Source organism: Doryrhamphus excisus, linkage group LG18 (assembly GCF_037039965.1).
Source record: "Doryrhamphus excisus strain RoL-2023G ecotype Guam linkage group LG18, RoL_Dexc_Guam_v1.1, whole genome shotgun sequence".
NCBI lineage: Eukaryota > Metazoa > Chordata > Actinopteri > Syngnathiformes > Syngnathidae > Doryrhamphus > Doryrhamphus excisus.
In genome coordinates this window covers 14088473-14110112 of record NC_136374.1, presented here as the reverse complement: position 1 = coordinate 14110112, position 21640 = coordinate 14088473, and the positions used below count along the sequence as shown (strand labels likewise).

At 41.2% G+C, this 21640-nt stretch overlaps 1 protein-coding gene across 2 annotated transcripts in view; it reads left to right on the top strand.

Annotated features, from left to right (window-relative positions):
* Window positions 1-21640, top strand: part of igsf21a (immunoglobin superfamily, member 21a) — a 186408-nt gene that overhangs the window by 122965 nt on the left and 41803 nt on the right. For both annotated transcript variants that reach the window (XM_058054591.2, XM_058054592.2), the window contains exon 5: window positions 21340-21455. In XM_058054591.2, the coding sequence (XP_057910574.2) occupies window positions 21340-21455 (116 nt within the window). The remainder of the gene's footprint in view (window positions 1-21339; window positions 21456-21640) is intronic.

The following is a 21640-nucleotide window of genomic DNA, read 5'->3' as shown; positions in this document are numbered from 1 at the left end:
GAAATAGTAAATGCTGATTATTTTTGCTAGCTGTAAACCTTGCCATTCAAATGACATGAAATGAACAAAAACTAAATTGATCATTTTAGCAGCAACAACCATTCACACTCACATTCATACCTATGGACAATTTGGAGTCGCCAATTAACCTAGCATGTTTTTGGAATGTGGGAAGAAACCGGAGTACCCGGAGAAAACCCACGCATGCACGGGGAGAACATGCAAACTCCACACAGAGATGGCCGAGGGTGGGATTGAAACAATGAGGCCTGTGCGCTAACCACCAGACCACCGTGCATCAGTCCTTTTATTCATTCATTCATTAATTTTTTACCGCTTTTCCTCACGAGGTGTCGCGGGGGGTGCTGGAGCCTATCCCAGCTGTCTTCGGGTGGGGTACACCATGGACTGGTCGGCCAGCCAATCACAGGGCACATATAGACAAACAACCATTCACACTCACATTCATACCTATGGACAATTTGGAGTCGCTAATTAACCTAGCATGTTTTTGGAATGTGGGAGGAAACCGGAGTACCCGGAGAAAACCCACGCATGCACGGGGAGAACATGCAAACTCCACACAGAGTGGAATTTAACTCTCCTCGCTGTGAGGCCTGTGTGCTAACCACTCGACCACCGTGCATCTGTCATTTTATTCACTAACACAAAAAGCACACACACTCTATTGTAATAAAATGATTCCAAAAAGGACCCTTTATGAGTGGACGACATTACTCCCCTTCCACTGAGAGATGGTTCAAGCCGGGAGAAAGTGTGCCGATTCCGGCCAGTGAACCTTTTTACAAAATATATTATCAAACCGGCCACCACTTAAATGCTCATTCGGTGAGGCAACATAATTTAAAGAAGAAAGGTCACAGTATTTTACTGACAGGGATTAAGCTTTCAACTCTGTCCAGTTTCACACTGAAATCGATATATTCCACTTTTAACGTTCTCCACTCTCACCTGGCCAGCGGAACCTTCATATCAGGATTTATATAACGCTGTGATCAATGGATGGAAGGAGTGCGGTTAGCTCAATTCAACTATCAACATCACAGCAGCATCTGCTTCCTAGCTCTGCACACTCAAATCTCTTTGTAGAAAGACTTTATGGAAATCAAGCCGTGCACACAATCTCCTCTCCTTCCATATTTGCTATATGCCGCAGCAGTGTGTGCTTTGGTGGCGAGAAATCTGCTGCCATTGTGTGAATAACACAACTTACCGGTAATTTACTGCTGTCTCCACCTAACAAGATCCCTATAGGGAGGAATGCAGTAGGGTTTCTAAAATATAACCACAGTCGTTGTTGATATGACACTCAATGCTCTAATAATTCAGTCTGCTTTAATCCACGCATCAATGTTTAAACTTTAGGAATGTTATTTAGCAATTTGTTTGAAATGATGTGCATGATGATGTGATCATAATACTGTACAACAGGGTTCCCAAAATTTCCGACTCAGAGCCCACTTGAAAATCTAAAACATGTCTGCGGCCCACCTTTGTCCTATAAACAGTACATAGACGGAATGCTGCGTTCAGAGCACTTAACTCAATAATAATAATAAAAAGATAAAAAGAATAATAGCCAATAATACTACTACTAATAATAATTATAATCATAAAATATGTATTATTATTTGTATTATTAATAATAATGTAAATAATAATTGTTACATGTTCTTTAGGATTATTTATTATTTACTATTTTATTATTTAGCATTTTTGTTATTATTATTACAATAATAATAATAACTATTATTATTATTATTATTATTATTATTATTATTATTATTATTATTATTATTATTATTATTATTATTATTATTATTATTATTATTATTCAGGATTGAAATGAAAGCAGGGGGATAAAGGAAGCCCATACTTTAAATCTGTGGTGTACACACAAAACATAATTAATTCTCATACTTTTCATAACTGCATTCATGACCGGCATGAGGACCCGAGAGCTACGTTCCAATCATAGACTTTATAAGGTTCCTAAAATATTGTGACAGGTCAATAACACTCAATAGGTTATTACTTATAGGTTATTACTTAGGCCTATAAATATTTTTTTTATCGTGCAATAAATACTTTACAATAAAAATAATTTTAAAAATAATATTTGCAAAAATGAATCATATTTTTAATGACCTCTCATGGCCCACCTGCAGACCACTTTGGGAATCTCTGCTGTAGAACTAGTAAAGCGCAAGGGGCTTGGCTGTGAATCTTGGGGAACTTTTTTCGATATTTGGGAAGGAAATGCATGCTCGTCGATCAGGTCTGCTGTTTCCAATCCAATTTCAAATTAGACAGACTTTTTATGGCAAAAATGTCCTGTAACTCTGCAATAAAAGAAACCAGCGCAAAAAGTTTAATGCTATGTTTTTATGGAGGGAGTTGCAGATTTAAAGCCTCTGTAGCATAGTGGAAGTGGTTGCACAGATACACAGTATGCAGCCTCATACTGTATGTGCCAAAGCCAATGTGTTTGTCAGATTGGCCTCCACCATAGCTAACCATGCTCTGTAAATGATTCTTCATACCATATAATGAACCTCTCCCACCGCGGTGGCTGCTGGCCGTGACTTTGCCTAGGAGCATTGTAGCACTTTTTCTATCTTATTGTGACGGAATGACTCTGGAATAGAAGCCGGCGCACAACCTGACTTACAATTAAAGCTCAGCTATTTCTGTCAGGGCACGAGGGGCGTTTTTGGCACCCTCCTTTATGAAGACAAATACACCGACACATTTGTTAGCTCACTCAGAATTACAATTTGTCCGTTACTTCTCATCACATCACTTAGCGGCCGCTTTGTCCAAACCCGTTTACAATAATGCCTTTTGTCTTGCTCATAATTCCTCCTTTCAGACTCCCTTTTTGACATACCAGTGCATTGGGTGTTCCACAGGTACTCCCAAAAAGCAGAGATTCAGTCAAATACAGTTGTATTGTGCTGCATTTCGACTAATTGACTTGAGCATCTGAAGTGATAACTGCTGTTTGATTTTATGATGCTGCCATAGAAATGTGGCACTGATGTTGATCAGTCAATAAATCAATTTGACTGGTTTGTCCTGTCAATGCCGTATTAGAATTTATGTTGAAAATGTGTCCATAAGTGTTTTAATCAACATCTACACTACGGTTCAAATGTTTGGGATCACTTGCAAATTTATTTGTTTTCCAAAAAAAACCCCAAATTTTCATGCATTTCACAAACATTTTTTTTTCCATTTCACAAACATTTTTATCCATTTCACAAACAATTAGAATTAATCAGATGATTTTCAAAGAAGGATGTACATTTTTGCATAGAGGCCTACTATCAACAACTGTCAGTCGTCTGCATCAATCTCCTGGTATGGCTGCTAATCCAAGTTCATCATTTTATAAGGCTAATAGATGATTAGAAAACCCATCTAAAAATCTAAAATAAAACTAAAATCTCTTACCATGCTGTTAACTACTTTCTTCAGACAGCAGCACAAACTGGGTCTAACAAGGACATAAAAACGCTGCACAACTGTGCAAGAAGACAAATATGTGAGAGTGTGTAGTTTAAGACAAAGACGCCTCACAGGTCGTCACCTGGCAGCTGCACTAAATAGTAGCCGTCAATCACCAGTGTCAGTATCAACAGTGACGCGGCCACTTCAGGACTTCAGACTTCATAGCAGGACTGCCAAGAAAAAGCCATCTAAAAATCTAAACTAAAACTAAGATCTCTTACCATGCTGTTAACTACTTTCTTCAGACAGCAGCACAAACTGGGTCTAACAAGGACATAAAAACACTGCACAACTGTGCAAGAAGACAAATATCTGAGAGTGTGTAGTTTAAGACAAAGACGCCTCACAGGTCGTCACCTGGCAGCTGCACTAAATTTTAGCCGTCAATCATCAGTGTCAGTATCAACAGTGACGCGGCCACTTCAGGACTTCAGACTTCATAGCAGGACTGCCAAGAAAAAGCCATCTAAAAATCTAAACTAAAACTAAGATCTCTTACCATGCTGTTAACTACTTTCTTCAGACAGCAGCACAAACTGGGTCTAACAAGGACATAAAAACGCTGCACAACTGTGCAAGAAGACAAATATCTGAGAGTGTGTAGTTTAAGACAAAGACGCCTCACGGGTCGTCACCTGGCAGCTGCAGTAAATAGTAGCCGTCAAACACCAGCGTCAGTATCAACAGTGAAGCGGCCACTTCAGGATGCTGGACTTCATGGCAGTGTATACTCTGAAGACACGAGTAGGAGATGTGGAGGCTGTTTTTTGTCTACTGTTTTTATATTACAGTGACTTGATGTTGCATATCTACTACCCTGAGAAGAATATCCAATAAATCATCACAATGAGAAAAAAAACCAGTCCATTTCTCAACGACGCCAAACAACGCTGCTTTGCATTTACACGTCTGTCAAAAAAATAAAGAAGTATGCTTTCACATGGAAATTTGCTCACAGAAATAATAAAGTTACACTTTTTCTGCATTGATTAGCACATTTCAGTCCAGACTTTCAGCACAGAACAAAAATCCTCCCAGGCACCTCTGGACCAACTAGGAATACGCACATTCAAATCTCAACTGTGTTTTTTTTAACATTCAAAACAGCTGATTAAAAGTCCCAGCTCAATGTGTGAATTATTTTTGTCTGTATCAGGCGTGTTTCAATTGACAGTCTGCTGCTGTAGAGCAGAACTGACAGGACAATAGACAATTTTAATGCTAATATTGTTGCTTGTTAAAATGCATAGAATGCCAGCCTCTTGAAAGATATTGAATTTTATCTGAATCTCTTTGGTTTATTAGCCTTTCTCTTAAAGGGGAACTGAACTTTTTGGAGGAATTTTGCCCATTGGTCATAATCCTTATGTGAAATATGAACTCATATTTCCCTTTTCTATGCATTATAACACTTAAATGGGTAAGTTTATATTTACAATACTGGGTAATATGAGTGTTCATCTGACTATAGGAGTAGAGGGCTCTAATAATGTATTTTGTAGGTCGGAATTCTATGCTCCAAATATGAAAATATTTATTAGAGAAATTTTATGAATGTGGAATCCTATTTTGTAGATATTCCCTAATCATGGTCGGCATCATTCAGCATCTTTTTTATTCTAAGTGTTCATTGTTATTATGACACTGATTTATTTACACTTTCTGTACAGTTGTTTACAATGAAGTCCATCATTTGTATTATATTATATCTTTGGTTCTGTTGTGGACTGCACGGCGGTCGAGTGGTTAGCGCGCAGACCTCACAGCTAGGAGACCAGGGTTCAATTCCACCCTCTGCCTTCTCTGTGTGGAGTTTGCATGTTTTCTCCGGGTACTCCAGTTTCCTCCCACATTCCAAAAACATGCTAGGTTAATTGGCGACTCCAAATTGTCCATAGGTATGAATGTGAGTGTGAATGGTTGTTTGTCTATATGTGCCCTGTGATTGGCTGGCCACCAGTCCAGGGTGTACCCTGCCTCTCGCCCGAAGACAGTTGGGATAGGCTCCAGCACCCCCCGCGACCCTCGTGAGGGAAAGCGGTAGAAAATGAATGATTCTGTTGCTGCTGTGTTATGGAATATAATTTTTGCCTCAGAACATTTTCTGTAGCACACAATAACACGATCAACTGGAATGACATGCCACACTACATGGTGGGATGTTCCGCAACAACCACTTGGTGAATGGAATGGTGTTCCGATTGTATAACCTGCCTTTTAACAAGCGTAGTAACCGATAAAACCGCAGAGTTTATAGCTCATCTGGTGTTCTTGTCATTGCTTTACAGAAAGAAATATTGCATTACACTATAATTTTATGCAGGTGCATAATAGCGCCGTTTTCAGAAAGGTCTTTTATTTTTTCATGGTCATTTTTTTTCTGATGTGGCACAGGTTGGTGATTTCTGTAAGTGTTTCAATGCCAGTCAGCTCAATGACTGTCCTCGCCCTTGCAAATGCAGTGGGATTTCTAACTAGTTAAGCAATTAAAAGCGCGCCTTGAAGTGAAAGCCACCTAGTCCAGAAGCAAAGGCCCCACATTTAATAGAGAACATTTGCCAGCTTCCTGAGTGTGAAATAGTTCAAGTACAAAATGGGATTTTTGGCCGGAATAATGTGGCGGCGGCTGCCAGGGGACGCTATGACAAATTCCCCAAGCTGCCTTTGTCAAAGATTCATTTGTCAGAAGAGAAATCTAAAAGAAATGGAGTAGGATTAATTCACTGACGGTATAAGATGCCAAAAAGTATGGACTGGAGTGTTGTGAAACATTCACAGTGGGACTGTCAAATGATTACACATTTTAATCAGATTAATCACATATTTTCAACTAATTAATCATGATTAATCACCATTTTTGTAACATTCAGGTTGTCGCTGAAGGCATTGAGAAGGACAGAATGGAGATTACACTAAAAAAAATTAATTATTGAAATTAACGGGTTGCACTGCGGTCGAGTGGTTAGCGCGCAGACCTCACAGCCAGGAGACCCGAGTTCAATCCCACCCACTCTGTGTGTGGAGTTTGCATGTTCTCCCCATGCATGCGTGGGTTTTCTCCAGGTACTCCGGTTTCCTACCACATTCCAAAAACATGCTAGGTTAATTAGCGACTCCAAATTGTCCATAGGTATGAATGTGAGTGTGAATGGTTGTTTGTCTATATGTGCCCTGTGATTGTCTAGCGAATAGTCTACCGAATAGGATATTCTGGGATAGGCTCCAGCACCCCCGCAACCCTAGTGAGGATAAGCGGTAGAAAATGATGAATGAAATTAACAGGTTATTTTTGACAGCCTTACTCCAGAAGACTATTAGGTACAGACATGTTTTCAGCCGTGAATAAAACGTACTCGGATCAAATCAAATCCATGAATATTTAGGATGTGGAGATGTAATACTTCATAGTCATTTCCATGCAAATGGAGTATTTACATGTGTGGCACATGTAAAAGGCTCTGAAAAATGTAAAACTCATCTTTTATGTAATATGCGATATATCAGACAATGTCATTCACTCACTTTCGTCCTTCCGGTGTTGATCACTTTGTTTGGATTAAGTTTGACTGCTGGTTAAAAAATATAATTACTTTTTTTTTTGGTAAAAACAAATGACACTATTAAAGCAGATGTGCTTTATAGTGATTATTCATATTGTTATTTAAGGGATAAATACATCTCCTCACCAACCTTTCCCAACTATAATAAACTGTAAATAGCTTATATTTATCTACTGAGATTTGCCTCAAGTGTAATCCTCACAAACAATTCAACAAACCAAATGATCAGGGCGATAAGTAAAAGAGTATCTGCCGTAATACTATTATTTGTATGAAATCTAATACAAATCTGTTGAAATTGCATTGTTTTGGATAATTTTTGTTTACGTTGCCTGGCGATCTGAAAATAAAGCTCTGCTTACTACCCATCAGTCAGCTGCAAACATGGTCGGTGTTTAATAGAGTGGAACCATTCCAGAAGGTCTGACTGCAGCGTACGCTAACCAAGCGTAAATTCCACCGTAATTTAGATTTTCTTCATAGAAAAGGCTAACCTTGCACGATGTTGCTGTTAAAATGGGACTGCATTGTTAGAACTCTAGCTCAAGCTAATGTTTGTGTGTCCTGTCCTGAACTTCCTCTGCAGAAAGAGGCATTTCTTTTATTTTCTGAATCAGTTCTTGTTTATTTTTAAATTCAGAAAATATATGCTCTGATATTTTTATAACCGATTTTTTCATGTATTCATGTATATCTGCGAACGGCTTCCTACTCGTTACACGCTCCAGTCCAGCAAGTGTAGTTGATGTTGGAGCATGTATCCACTTTTTTAAAGTATGTTTGATCTGCTCAACCTTCCGTACTAATTCCAAAATCTCTCTCTTAAGCCCATCTGTGTGTTTGTTTTGATGATTTCTCGCCACATATGAAGCATTGGCTTACATAGGTAAGCCAGCATCATTGCCAGTGAAGGCAACGGTATCTGTCCATTCATAAATAAAAACTTTTTTTTCCAATAGTTTTCGGGGCATGTATTCATGGTTATGATTAGGTTACAGCAGGGGTAGCACACTGCACACACTCTCAAGTTGTGTTTTTCATATCTCACACACGAACACACTGACCTTGCTTCCCCTTCACTTGCTCATCCAATCAGCAGTCAAAATACAGTATAAATGCATTCACAGTCTTGCGGTGATACTATGAGGGAATGCATAAGGGTAAGATCTGAGTTCTAGTGTGCATATTTGTGCAGTGCACTGCACAAAAAACAAGCTCTAGGTTTATACTGGTGGTTGCTGGTCCTGTTGGTTTTCTCTGGGTACTCCGGTTTCCGCCCATATTCCAAAAACATGCTAGGCTAATTGGCGACTCCAAATTGTCCATAGGTATGAATGTGAGTGTGAATGGTTGTTTGTCTATATGTGCCCTGTGATTGGCTGGCCACCAGTCCAGGGTGTACACCGCCTCTCACCTGAAGACAGCTGGGATAGGCTCCAGCACCCCCTGCGACCCTTGTGATGAATGAATGAATGAATTTCCTAATGTTATTTGTATCCATTCTTGTCTTCAGTCATGGTCATATTGACACCAGCCCCCAAATAACTGTCCTTGGCTATGCCTGCAGGGTTAACTTGCATTCGTAACCCAAATTTTAACTCACAGTTCAAAGCAAAACATGCCTGACATCTAAAAAAAAAAACACTTGTTAATTGGGACACTCATATGCCAAGGTACCTCTGTATAAATGACAATAAAAAAATACCGTCTCACTTCTCTCTGGCAGTTGACATACTCACAACTCAACTCACAGAAGACTAGATACAAATATGTTGGGCCTTGTTTCGAGAGCCATATGCCAGGACTTTGAAGCTAAACTTACCATACCCTTGTTTTGTTCATCTCTAGCTCTATATTTGCTCCCGCCTCTGGCGCCACATTCACCGCTGCAGGGTGAAACAGCTAATCACGTGTCACAAAAATTAGTGCCGCAACAATGATTGACGCCCTCGAAATCCATCATGTTTGTCAATAAGTGGAGATAGGCGCTGATGTATTTTGTATACATCTGTGTATATATACATGGAATATTATGAAGCCTAAATCCCACCATTGCTGTCTGGAAGGACTTAACTTAAGAACAAAAAAACAACAATTACTGTGTACTTTTATGAGCAACAAATAAGGCCTAGTATAAATTGCTTGGTGATAACGTCGAAAAGACACAAACAGAGAAAATTAATTTGAATTAAAAATGTGTTACAGCACTCCTGTGTTTCCCACAGATGAGTGAATTTCCGTAAAGTGGGATTCCTTATTAATAAATTGAATATTTTCACATTTAGAAACCCTGTTTACGACTGTCTAACACTGAGATAACACCCTATAGTCACATTTACACTGACATTATCTATTACCCATATCATAGGTACTATATTAAAATAAGAATAAGCTATACTATACGAATGAAACAGCAGTACTAGCTAGACTACTACTAAGAACAAGGTAATCACAGTCATTGTTCTGTGTTCTCCCTCCCATTAAAAGAAAAACAAATCCTTTTTCCATGGCTCCATATTTGTCTTTGTCATAACTTCCCCATCAACAACCTTTGCATGTCAGCTTGAAATATGAATTCTCCTCCCCGTCCCTGGATGCTGTTTATATTATATCGATATTTGTGGCGCGTGGAGCCGCCTGCCCAGCTGTGGATGCTTGATGTAGATTTTTCTCAAAGACGTGTTAGGGCGTATTGTCCGAAAACGGACACTTCAGTACCTGGAGCCATTCTGTTTGGATTTGTGTAATTTCACCAATGTCTTGGTGTGGAAATTAGGTGTCATTAAAAATGGAACAAATTCAACACAGCTAAGCTTTCTGACACTCTTATGGAGAAATTTGTGCACTAGGCACATTGGACTCGAACACGCGCCTATGCACATTGACATTAGCCACGTTTACATGAGGAGTTTTTCTCTTTCCGAATGGAATCTTTCCGAATGACCTTTCTGAAAACAACTGTATATATAGGAAGGAATATTCCAATCTCTTGTCTACATGCGCCACTATAATCAACCAGAATAGTCAATGGGGCATTCGCAGTAAAACGTAAACATCAACATCACGTGATACCGACTTCCTTGAGTTTTTCTTTCACTTGTTGGAATAACTCGCCAGTTTATTAAGTTTTAAACTTGCCAGTTTTTCGTCCAGTTTTGAAATTAGTTTGTATCAAAACCAAACTTTCCGCAGCAGTCCAGTGCCGATTGCTCGCCTCCATTTTTAAAACTGAAGAACATCTCGAACTGCGTGTTACGTCATAAATTTACGGGATACGTAATACGGGATAAATTTAAACAGGAAAAGATCAAATTCAATCTTGCTAATATTTTATAATTAAACTCAGGACATCGTTTTAGATACGTAGATATATTTTGGACTTATATATAACTGGACTTGTGAATGGCGTATAGAAGGGTTTAGATTCTTTTCCAGAGATGGCGGTAATGCACACGAAAGCTGCAATAAACAACAGAAGAAGAAGAACGCACCCTGACAACTTACCGTTTGAGCGGGTACAAGATACATCAATCGGATTGGGGAAAGGAATATTCCACCCCCGTGAATCCGATTATATATTCATTCGGATTGGCACTTTTCTTTCGGAATGAGGTGTATACAAAAGTTAAATTCTTTCAGTTTGAGCAAATAATCCCAATTGGAATATTTGGGTCCATGTATACGTGGCTGTTGCTGGGTATAGGGGCCAAATAGGAGCAGATTGCTAACCCTAAACCCCCGTGTTTGGGTAAAAACAAATAGATTTAAGGGAACTTAAGGGATGAGGGTGCCAGTCACAGCATAATTAATGCTGGGCAGGATACAGGGTGAGTCCCATCTGCTGGCATGGATGTAGGCAGGGGGGGGTAAAATAAATAAATAAACAAATAAAGCACTCTCCCTTTTGTCCTGTCTCAACCTTCAAACTGTGCTGGCCAAATCCTCACGTCTGTCCCCCATGTCCTCATTACAAACACATTGCGTTAAGGCCAAGTGTGCTTCACCATCAGCCAAGTACAGCCACAGCATATGTCCTATCATATGGGAGCCGGATAGCACAACACAAATTCATTACTATTGTAGGATATGTTGTTTTATCCTCCATGCGGTATGAACCAGCAGTATTTGCAGCCCCTATAGGACAACATTGGTGCATGCGGGTGGTGCATTTGTCCTAATGTGACGTCCGCTTGAGAGAGGCAGACAGCTGCCATTGCTCAGTAATGCCTCAGCGACACCATATGCTCTCCCATATGAACACATGAGCACATTTCTTAAAGAGATAAATTCAAATGCACGAGCAAGTCGTTTATACTCTGGCTGGAATTCTATGGCAGTGATTAATGGGCGACCCAAGTGTACGTGCAACTCGCTCATCGTGATACAAGCGTTCATGTCTGCGTGCGTCATGCTCTTCCTCCTCCACAGGATTCGCCGCCCAGTCGGAGCAATGATATGGCAGAATGGTGGCACTAATGCATGCCAGTGAGGCGAGTGGAATACATACACGTAAGGATCAATAGTGGCCGCATGCCCCAACAAATAACCAATATGTACTTTATATTTAATACAGAGGACTGATTCAATGTACAATTTTGAAATGGTACTGTTCTTCATAATAACTAAATGTTACTAAATATGGGTTATTAATTTTGATGATAATTATTATATTGCAAAAAATTATATAATCCAATTATAATATATTGTCACCCTTGGCCATCTCCGTGTGGAGTTAGCATGTTCTCTCCGTGCATGCGTGGGTTTTCTCCGGGTACTCCTGACGTGAAACATTCATAATAGGGCTGCCAAATGATTACACATTTTAATCAGATTAATCACATATTTTCAATGAATTAATCATGATTAATCACCATTTTTGTGACATTCAGGGTGTCGCTGAAGGCATTCCGCGTTGAGAAGGCCAGGATGGAGAATACACACAAAAAAAATTGATTAATGGGCTGCACAGTGGACGAGTGGTTAGTGCGCAGACTGCACGGCTAGGAGACCCAAGTTCAATCCCACCCTCGGCCATCTCTGTGTGGAGTTTGCATGTTCTCCCCGTGCATGCGTGGGTTTTCTCCGGGTAATCCTGACGTGAAACATTCATAGTAGGGCTGTCAAATGATTACACATTTAAATCAGATTAATCACATAGTTTCAACTAATTAATCATGATTAATCACCATTTTTGTGACATTCAGGGTGTCGCTGAAGGCATTCCGCTTTGAGAAGGCCAGGATGGAAAATACACAAAAAAAATTAATTAATGAAATGAATGCGCTGCACGTGGGTCTAGTGGTTAGCACGCAGATCTCACAGCTCGGAGACCCGAGTTCAATCCCACTCTCGGCTATCTCTGTGTGGAGTTTGCATGTTCTCCACGTGCATACGTGGGTTTTCTCCGGGTACTCCGGTTTCCTCCCACATTCCAAAAACATGCTAGGTTAATTAGCGACTCCAAATTGTCCATAGGTACGAATGTGAGTGTGAATGGTTGTTTGTTTATATGTGCCCTGTGATTGGCTGGCCACCAGTCCGGGGTGTACCCCGCCTCTCGCTGGAAGACAGCCCCGTGACCGTCGTGGGGATAAGCGGTAGAAAATGAATGAATGAACATTATCATGGTATGTTGTCAACACTGGCGGTTGGCAGCCCAAGCATTATTATTATTGTATACAAACACACCTGGTTAAAGGTGCTGTCTGTCATGGTTGGATAATGCAATCGGGTGCTGACGTTCAAAGGTGCTATCTATATCCTGATGCATGCAAGCCACAGATCCCATCCAACATACGAGCATAGGAAAAGGTGGCGTGATCAAACAGCCTTTTTGTTATTTAATGGGAGCTATCTGGGACTCGTGCCATCCCTAGCCCATTGTTAATGTGTAGAGCATTTCAATAATATTCCAGGCACTCTGACTTCCCATAATATGCAATACCAGCCTCTTGGCTGTGGTTTTACGTTTTTTTTCTCAGATGAAACAGGTTTGAAGCCCAACTACAGCTTGAGTATTTCTCAGAAGAGCTCCTAATTAGCATGTAGACCGCCATCAGGGAATGTTCTAATGTACATCGCCTCCAGCTGCCTGTCTAAAGTTGCCTCACATCCTCAAGCCTACGAGGAACGCCAAGATCGTACGAGTGACTCAAGACTGAAGCAATTAACTTTGAATGGATTAGGTGAAAGAGTCAATTAACTTGCCAGTTTAAATTCTTAATTGTTTAATGTGCAGTAATGGGTATTTCTGTTTCCACTCTTCACGCTTGACCTCTTATTTTGCCTTTGTGTCTGAGAGCAGCTGCAATTTCCATTGGCGAGACACAGAATATGGCGTCCTTCTTCCAAAGTTTACAATTCCATTTTCAACGTTTGAACAGGGACTTGAGACACTCGCTGAACAATTAGAACCAAGACGAAGGACAAATTGGATTCTGTATGTGAGCTTCACGCATGACACAACAGGAAGTGGCTGAACGGTTTAGTGTGACTGAAGGATGCTTAACACTCTCAAGTGCCTGCGTCACTTAGCATTAGTATCTCTGAACTGGACAGGTAATAGCATCAGTGACACAGGGTTCCCAACTGTGAACATTTTGCATGACTTCTGATCCCTCAGTGGACGGTCAATACGCTCTGACGATCCATCTATCTCAATCTTTTCCTGTCCAAAGGTACGGCATCATTCAGGGAGTTAACATCTTATACTAAGTCACCCAGCCTGGTTGGCTGGTGTTGTCGTTCTGCACCGTGTGGCTACAAAGATCTGTTCTGATCTAAGGCTGGTACTTATTTTTTTTAAATCACATTAAATTTGATGCAAAATTAGTACAATCTGAGGTTCCTTCATGAAGATACTGCATGGCATGCTGCCTACTGCTAAGCCTCACTGACCTTAGAACATTCATTCATTCATTCATTTTGTACCGCTTTTCCTCATGAGGGTCGCGGGGGTGCTGGAGCCAATCCCAGCTGTCTTCGGCGAGAGGCGGGGTACACCCTGGACTGGTGGCCAGCCAATCACAGGGCACATATAGACAAACAACCATTCACACTCACATTCATACCTATGGACAATTTGGAGTTGCTAATTAACCTAGCATGTTTTTTTTGGAATGTGGGAGGAAACCGGAGAAAACCCACGCATGCACGGGGAGAACATGCAAACTCCACACAGAGATGGCTGAGGGTGGCATTGAACACTGGTCTCCTAGCTGTGAGGTCTGCGCGCTAACCACTCAACCGCCGTGCAGCCCGACCTCAGAACAATGGACCCAAAATGTATACAAATGTATTGACAATATTGAGATGTTTTGCCAGAATCATACAATCATTAGCAATTACAGCCAGTCAGAAGCTGAAAAAAGCTACTTAAGGAAAAGGCAAACATATTTGTAGACTGAAATAGAAGTAAAACAAAACACGGAACCAATATCATCTCAAGTATGCAAAGTAGTAACCAAAGTGACAAGACATGAAAACAAAGTTTTCAGTGTGTTTCAATAAGTCACAACATATTAAAACACAGTAAAAATGTATTTATTAAAATTTTAACAATGCCCATGTTCCAAAAATCCCCCGCCCTAAGCCCAAGTATGTATTTTACATTTAAAAGTCACCACAACAACACAAAAAAATGTCAGAAAAACTATATAGAATATGTATTAGGTTAATTATGTACCATGTTGTGGAAGTGCATTTATAGATTAAATTGATATAATAATAATTCTAATAATTAATCTATTAATGTTTTTATTAGAGCTGCACAACGGTAGAGTGGTTAGCGCGCAGACCTCACAGCTAGGACACCAAGGTTCAATTCCATCCTCGGTCATCTCTGTGTGGAGTGCATGTTCTTCCTGTGCATGAGTGGGTTCCAAAAAAAAATCCAAAAAAACATGCTAGGTTAATTGGCAACTCTAAATTGTCATTCATATATTATAACAAAATGTTATTAAATGTGTGATAATTATTATTAGCGATAAATTGTATGAATGTGAGTGTGAATGGTTGTTTGTCTATATGTGCCCTGTGATTGGCTGGCCACCAGGAAAAGCAGTAGAAAATGAATGAATGTTTTTATTAGGGCTGCACGGCGGTCGAGTGGTTAGGAGACCAGGGTTCAATTCCATCCTCAGCCATCTCTGTGTGGAGTTTGCATGTTCTCCCCGTGCATGCGTGGGTTTTCTCCGGGTACTCCGGTTTCCTCCCACATTCCAAAAAACATGCTAGGTTAATTAGCGACTCCAAATTGTCCATAGGTATGAATGTGAGTGTGAATGGTTGTTTGTCTATATGTGCCCTGTGATTGGCTGGCCACCAGTCCCGCCTCTTGCCCGAATGTTTTTATTATTTGTATTATATTTTACTGCCTGTCACTCCGTCACTGGCATAGATAAAATAAAAAAAGAATAATGTGCAGCCATGACTTTTCTAATCAAAACTATTTTTTGACTATTTTTATTCCCCCAAAATAATCACCAGTCACTGCTGTCTGTTGCCATGACCTCTATTGTTGGCTTAACACAGTGGGATGACACAGTGGTACCTCGCTGATATCTCCAAGTGGATATATGTTCCAGTTTTAAAAGGCAACAATTGTGTTTCACCTAAATTAAATATGCTGCGCTTCTAAGCTGGCTGTAAAAGCTGAAATGTTTCCTGTGCAGTGGATGGAAACAAACAAAAAAAGCACTTCCTCTATTATGAAAGCTCCGCACTGACAAGTGAAACAAGAAAATTAAAAACACAAAGTAGCTCTGGTGCTTGCTCGCCATCCCCTGCGGGTGCCCTGTAAATAACGCAGTACTGTAAGTTTGTGGTTAGTGTGATTTCTCAAATGATGGACTACAGCTAAAATGTAGTACATATTTCTCTCACATTATCGCTGAATATTGTCAATGACAGCGTGAGTTTCTGTTCTATGCGCTCGTTCTTTGATCAAAGCCCTGGAGACGTGGACTGGGGGCGAGGGTGCTTAGCACAAGGGGATGTTGGGAGTGTTTCTTGTGAGTCCAGCTGTCTCGAGAGCTTTAAATCCCTTAATTATGAGGCCAGAGGAAGCTCTCCCACTTGGGAGCAATAAATGTTCTCTTGTTCTGCACATTCACCAATCCCATTTGCCGTGTCCTCAACCCCCAATCCCCTCTCTTTTCAAGAGGAATGATAGAGGGTTATGGGACACAGAGGACGGGGTGAAACGTGGCATGATGGGAGGGATCGGTATGAATACAGAGGATAGAAAAAAGGCAAACGTGCAAAGCATGCCACAATGTTTTTCCTTATGGAATGCTATAGATGGAGGCTGGTCGTCGGCCAATTTCCGGGATATTCTGAAAAAGAGTCATTTCAACAAGAGCTTCTCAAGCAGTCTTACCCTGGGACCTACATTTTCAATTTAAGTCAGAGAGCACTGAAGCAAATAAGTGTTTTTTTTAAGAGTCAAATCACATGCTGAGTATGACAAATTCTTACATATTGGCAGGTCTGCACTGATATTGAAGGTCCTCCCTGCTTTTCATGCCATGCTTTGCTTGCTTCACAATAACAGAAAACCAGTCAAGCATTGGTTGTGTATTACATATTTTAATCTCATGCGGGACTAGGTGTCTGCAAAAAATCCAGAATGGATACATAACCCACGTTTTGGGTCTCAACCCCCCCACTTGAGAATCACAGACGATTTAAACCACTCATCCTTATATGATCTCATTTAGAATAAGATCAGTGGTGGAGTCGTTGCTGTTAATGAAAATACAGCCAGTGATTCTCCTGCTGGAATCCTTCTCTCCTGCACCTGTGTACCCAGTTTGTGTGCACAGGTGCAGCACATTCCCCTGACAGAGTGTCCCAGTAATTGACAGCACCATGCACACAATCTGTCTTTGCACGCAGATTCCAAAAATAATAATAAGCTAACAAAGACGATGCAACAAGTCACCGCAGATGTATCTATTAACTACTTTTTTCTTCATATTGTGACAGTGAAACATTAATGGGAGGACATTTAATAACATTTCATAATAACAAGGGCCGCTGCACGTGGGTCTAGTGGTTAGCGCGCAGATCTCACAGCTAGGGGAACTGAGTTCAATTCCACTCTCGACTATCTCTGTGTGGAGTTTGCATGTTCTCCCCGTGCGTGCGTGGGTTTTCTCCGAGAGATGGCCGAGGGTGGAATTGAACCCTGGTCTCCCAGCTGTGAGGTCTGCACACTATCCACTCGACCGCCGTGCTGCCCAAACATGATTCGATGCTTGTGTTTGTCTACAAAAGCAAATAACCGTCAGGTCTCTCAATAGCTGTGGCTGTAGGCAACCTCCTGATCTAGTTTTCATTAATAAACTTTATATAATTATTAATGCTTCACTGCTATTGATTTGCATTATTGATTTTGTATGACCTGTTACTTATGATCACAAAGGAAACAGAAGTCAAAGGCTAAATGAGTAAATAGTCCTGTTCAGCCATCTTTACACTTTAACAGACCCAGGATACAGGAATAGCTGTTAAGAGGTCAAAGTTCATGTAATTATTTCACAATCTGACAACCACCAGAAACTTGTATTTGTGTCCATGAGATGGAAATACGAGTTTTGGTGTGTTTGCAGACTTTACGAGTGTTTCCATGCATCATTATGCACAGGCAGCCATGAATAGTCATCCGCTCCCTCAAATCCCTTCACATCAGTCAGCTTAATGCATTCCCCAAAATTCCAATCAATATGTGGAGAATTTGTTCAGAGGAGCGAGCCACGATGGTGCAACTTGAGGGGGAGCTTCTCGTCAGAAATGCTAATTCACAGCTTGCGCGGCCACGCTTTAGGGCCCGTGAGATAACGAGAAAGGTCAACACGGCGCCTTTTCTGTGTGTCGCTTTAATGTGTAAATCTATCAGGCACTCTTAAACAGACATGTCACAGCAATTAATTGATTAAAGGCAGGTGGGGATTTAGCTGCTGGCCTCCATGCCTCTGCGCTTCCACACCTCTTAATTGCTTATTGATGGGATTCATATGGTTGTAAATTAACCTTAGGCCACTCCATTAGCTTCCTGACAAGCCCGTCTCAACCTGGCACATCACAAGTTGTCTGACCAGTCAAGGACTTAACATTGTGGAGTGCTGTGCCACCAACAATAATACGTAACCCAAATTTATATATAAAAAAAACGAAAAAATATTTTTTCTGGAAAAAATGTTTCTGTTTGATCCACTCAAATCATTCATTCATTCATTTTCTACCGCTTATCCTCACAAGGGTTGTGGGGCGGGCTGGAGCCTATCCCTATCCCTACTGGTGGCCAGCCAATCACAGGGCACATATAGACAAACAACCATTCACACTCACATTCATACCTATGGACAATTTGGAGTCGCCAATTAACCTAGCATGTTGGATGGCCGAGGGTGGGATTGAACTCGAGTCTCCTAGCTGTGAGGTCTGCGCGCTAACCACTCGACCACCGTGCGGCCCCACTCAAGTCACATACTCAATAATTGTGCGGCCTCCCTACATTTCTGCTATCCTCGTCTCTTGATTATGGCTTCAGTCGTTAGACCTCTTGTCAGTCATACAGTCGCTTTGTCTGTGTGGGGGAGGCAGGGCCTCTAGCTTATACACAGCACAAGAGTGGAGTCTCGTAAGGACCAATGCAAGGCAGTAGAAATTAGATGGAAAAAAAGCCGAATAACACCGCCCCCGTGTGGGAATATTAATAATGAGTAAGGAGCTCAACATGAATGAGCAAGTATGCCAAATTTGTTCGAAAGTGATGGCAACATAAAACAAACTTGCCCACCTAAACATATCCACCCAACCCAGTTTTCCTATGTGGAAAAAAAATAACACACAATAAATTGCTAAAGAAATGTTGCTCTTTGATATTGTTGAAAAGCCAGCATTTCAGGAAATACTGCAAATGTTTGACAGAATTAGGACAAAGACATGTCATTTTCTTTAACATTTTTAAAAACTCAGGAACAGATTTCCCCCCCCCCATTATTTGTTATACTACTTTTTTAACCGAATTAAAACAAATAAGACGATATGGAATGGAATACAATATGTTGGACCTACTTATGACGCACTTTGTTCGACCTACTTCGACCTGCAGTAGTCCCGAGCTGAAGATGAAAAATTCCATTATTCCATATGACTATTTTGTGACTTTTTATATAGCTTCAAAATCACATTTTTCATTTGGGAAAAAAACTAATCTCGTTAATCTAATAATAATCACTGTTAAAGTGCAAGCGTTTGCTCGACGGATAAGTGCTTCTAATTCCCGACAAGTACCTTTTGCAAGAGCCGCAACAATCAGCGTTCCTGAGTTTGCGGGGATAAATATTTGAGCACCACCACTCTTGTTTCCTGCCACATGAAGCCAAAGAGTGCAATGAGATTCGGGCCGACAAATCTGACGTGATTAAAAGTGAAACCGCTGTACAAACACGCAGCTCCTGTGAAGGATTAGGTGCTTGTCGGAGTCCTTCTCCAGCAGTCTAATTGCTGTGCTGTCTTTGCCCACCTCTGCAAGCTTGTTTTTTTTTTACTCTCAAACTTGCATATGAATGTAGTTTTTCTTATTATAAAAATCATGATTAGGGTGGATTATCCTTTAGACGTTTACAAACGGTGAAGCGGTGCTGGTGCTTAAACTGTGCCTGAATCAGTACTTGACATATCCAAAATCATTCATTCATTTTCCACTGCTTTTCCTCACGAGGGTCGCAGGGGGTGCTGGAGCCAATCCCAGCTGTCTTAGGGCGAGAGGCGGGGTCCACTGTGGACTGGTGGCCAGCCAATCACAGGGCACATATAGACAAACAACCATTCACACTCACATTCATACCTATGGACAATTTGGAGTCGAATGGGCTGCACGGCGGACTAGTGGTTAGCACACAAACCTCACAGCTAGGAGACCAGGGTTCAATCCCACCCTCGGCCATCTCTGTGTGGAGTTTGCACGTTCTCCCCGGTACTCCGGTTTCTTCCCACATTCCAAAAACATGCTAGGTTAATTGGCGACTCCAAATTGTCCATAGGTATGAATGTGAGTGTGAATGGTTGTTTGTCTATATGTGCCCTGTGATTGGCTGGCCACCAGTCCAGGGTGTACCCCGGCTCTCCCCCGAAGACAGCTGGGATAGGCTAAAATTTTACTTTATTTTTGTTTTATTGTACAGTGGTTGAATTCTCTTTTGCTTGTGTATGATTGAAAAGGGCTGCACGGCGGACGGGTGGTTAGCGCGCAGACCTCACAGCGAGGAGACCCGAGTTTGATTCCACCCTCGGCCATCTCTGTGTGGAGTTAGCATGTTGTCCCCGTGCATGCGTGGGTTTTCTCCGGGTACTCCGGTTTCCTCCCACATTCCAAAAACATGCTAGGTTAATTGGGGACTCCAAATTGTCCATAGGTATGAATGTGAGTGTGAATGGTTGTTTGTCTATATGTGCCCTGTGATTGGCTGGCCACCAGTCCAGGGTGTACCCCGCCTCTTGCCCGAAGACAGCTGGGCTAGCCTCCAGAACCCCCCTCGACCCTCATGAGGAAAAAGCTATGGAAAATAAATAAATGTTCCGTTTTTTTTGACTGAGCTTTTGGAACAGATCAATGACAATAACTGAGGATAAATTGTATAAAGTTTAATCAGAGGTTTAATAAAACTTGGCATCGCTTCATTTGGTTTCGAAAAATGCTTTTTGTTTATTCCCAGAACTGGAAGCGTGTGCAGGAAGATGGTGTGCTTGACACTAGATTGTCTATGAAATATTCACGTTTCCCTTCCCAGGGACTGAAAGGCTCCATGTTGAAAAGTTGATTTTCTTTGGAGGGCCTCAGGAAGATTTCCATTCATTACCTGCTCCTCCTCACTGATGCCCACCCCCCCAACCCCCACACACCTTTTTTTCTCCCTGGAGAGGCTAAGACTGAAGGCCCAGTGATATGATATGTATGAGATTTTCTACCTGATCAGCCTCATCTGACTCACATGAGCCCTGGGGTGTGTGAAAATATTGTCCCAGCCTCTCAGTTAACATGTTAAAAGGAAAGGCTCGATATTGGAAATGTAAACACGGACTAAGATAGCGACCGTCCATTTGTTTGTTCTTGTGATGCTTTCAAATGAAATCTCGCCACTGAAATTTCTATTTGTCACCCGCATCTTCCGTGATGTGATGATGGAACATGTCAGGTTAATGTCAGTGACTGTGGTTCTGCTTGTCGTCCACGCAGCTCCTCCAAACAACATCTCAGTCGTGGCGGAGAACACACCGGCCCCGTTCAGTCGATACCAGGCCCAGAACTTTACTCTGGTCTGCACCGCCAAGGGAGGGAAGCCAGCACCTTCGGTGAGTAGGGAACCTCTGCAGCTCGGTGTTCCTGCTGGTGTTTTCAAAAAAGCAACATTCTCCATATACAGTACAGTGAAACCTGGAAAAATACACAATTCATTCCATGATGCCGGTTGACTTTCTTTCTTTCTTCCTGTGCATGTATGCATTTTTTTTATACAGTTGTATGAAAAGGTTTGGGC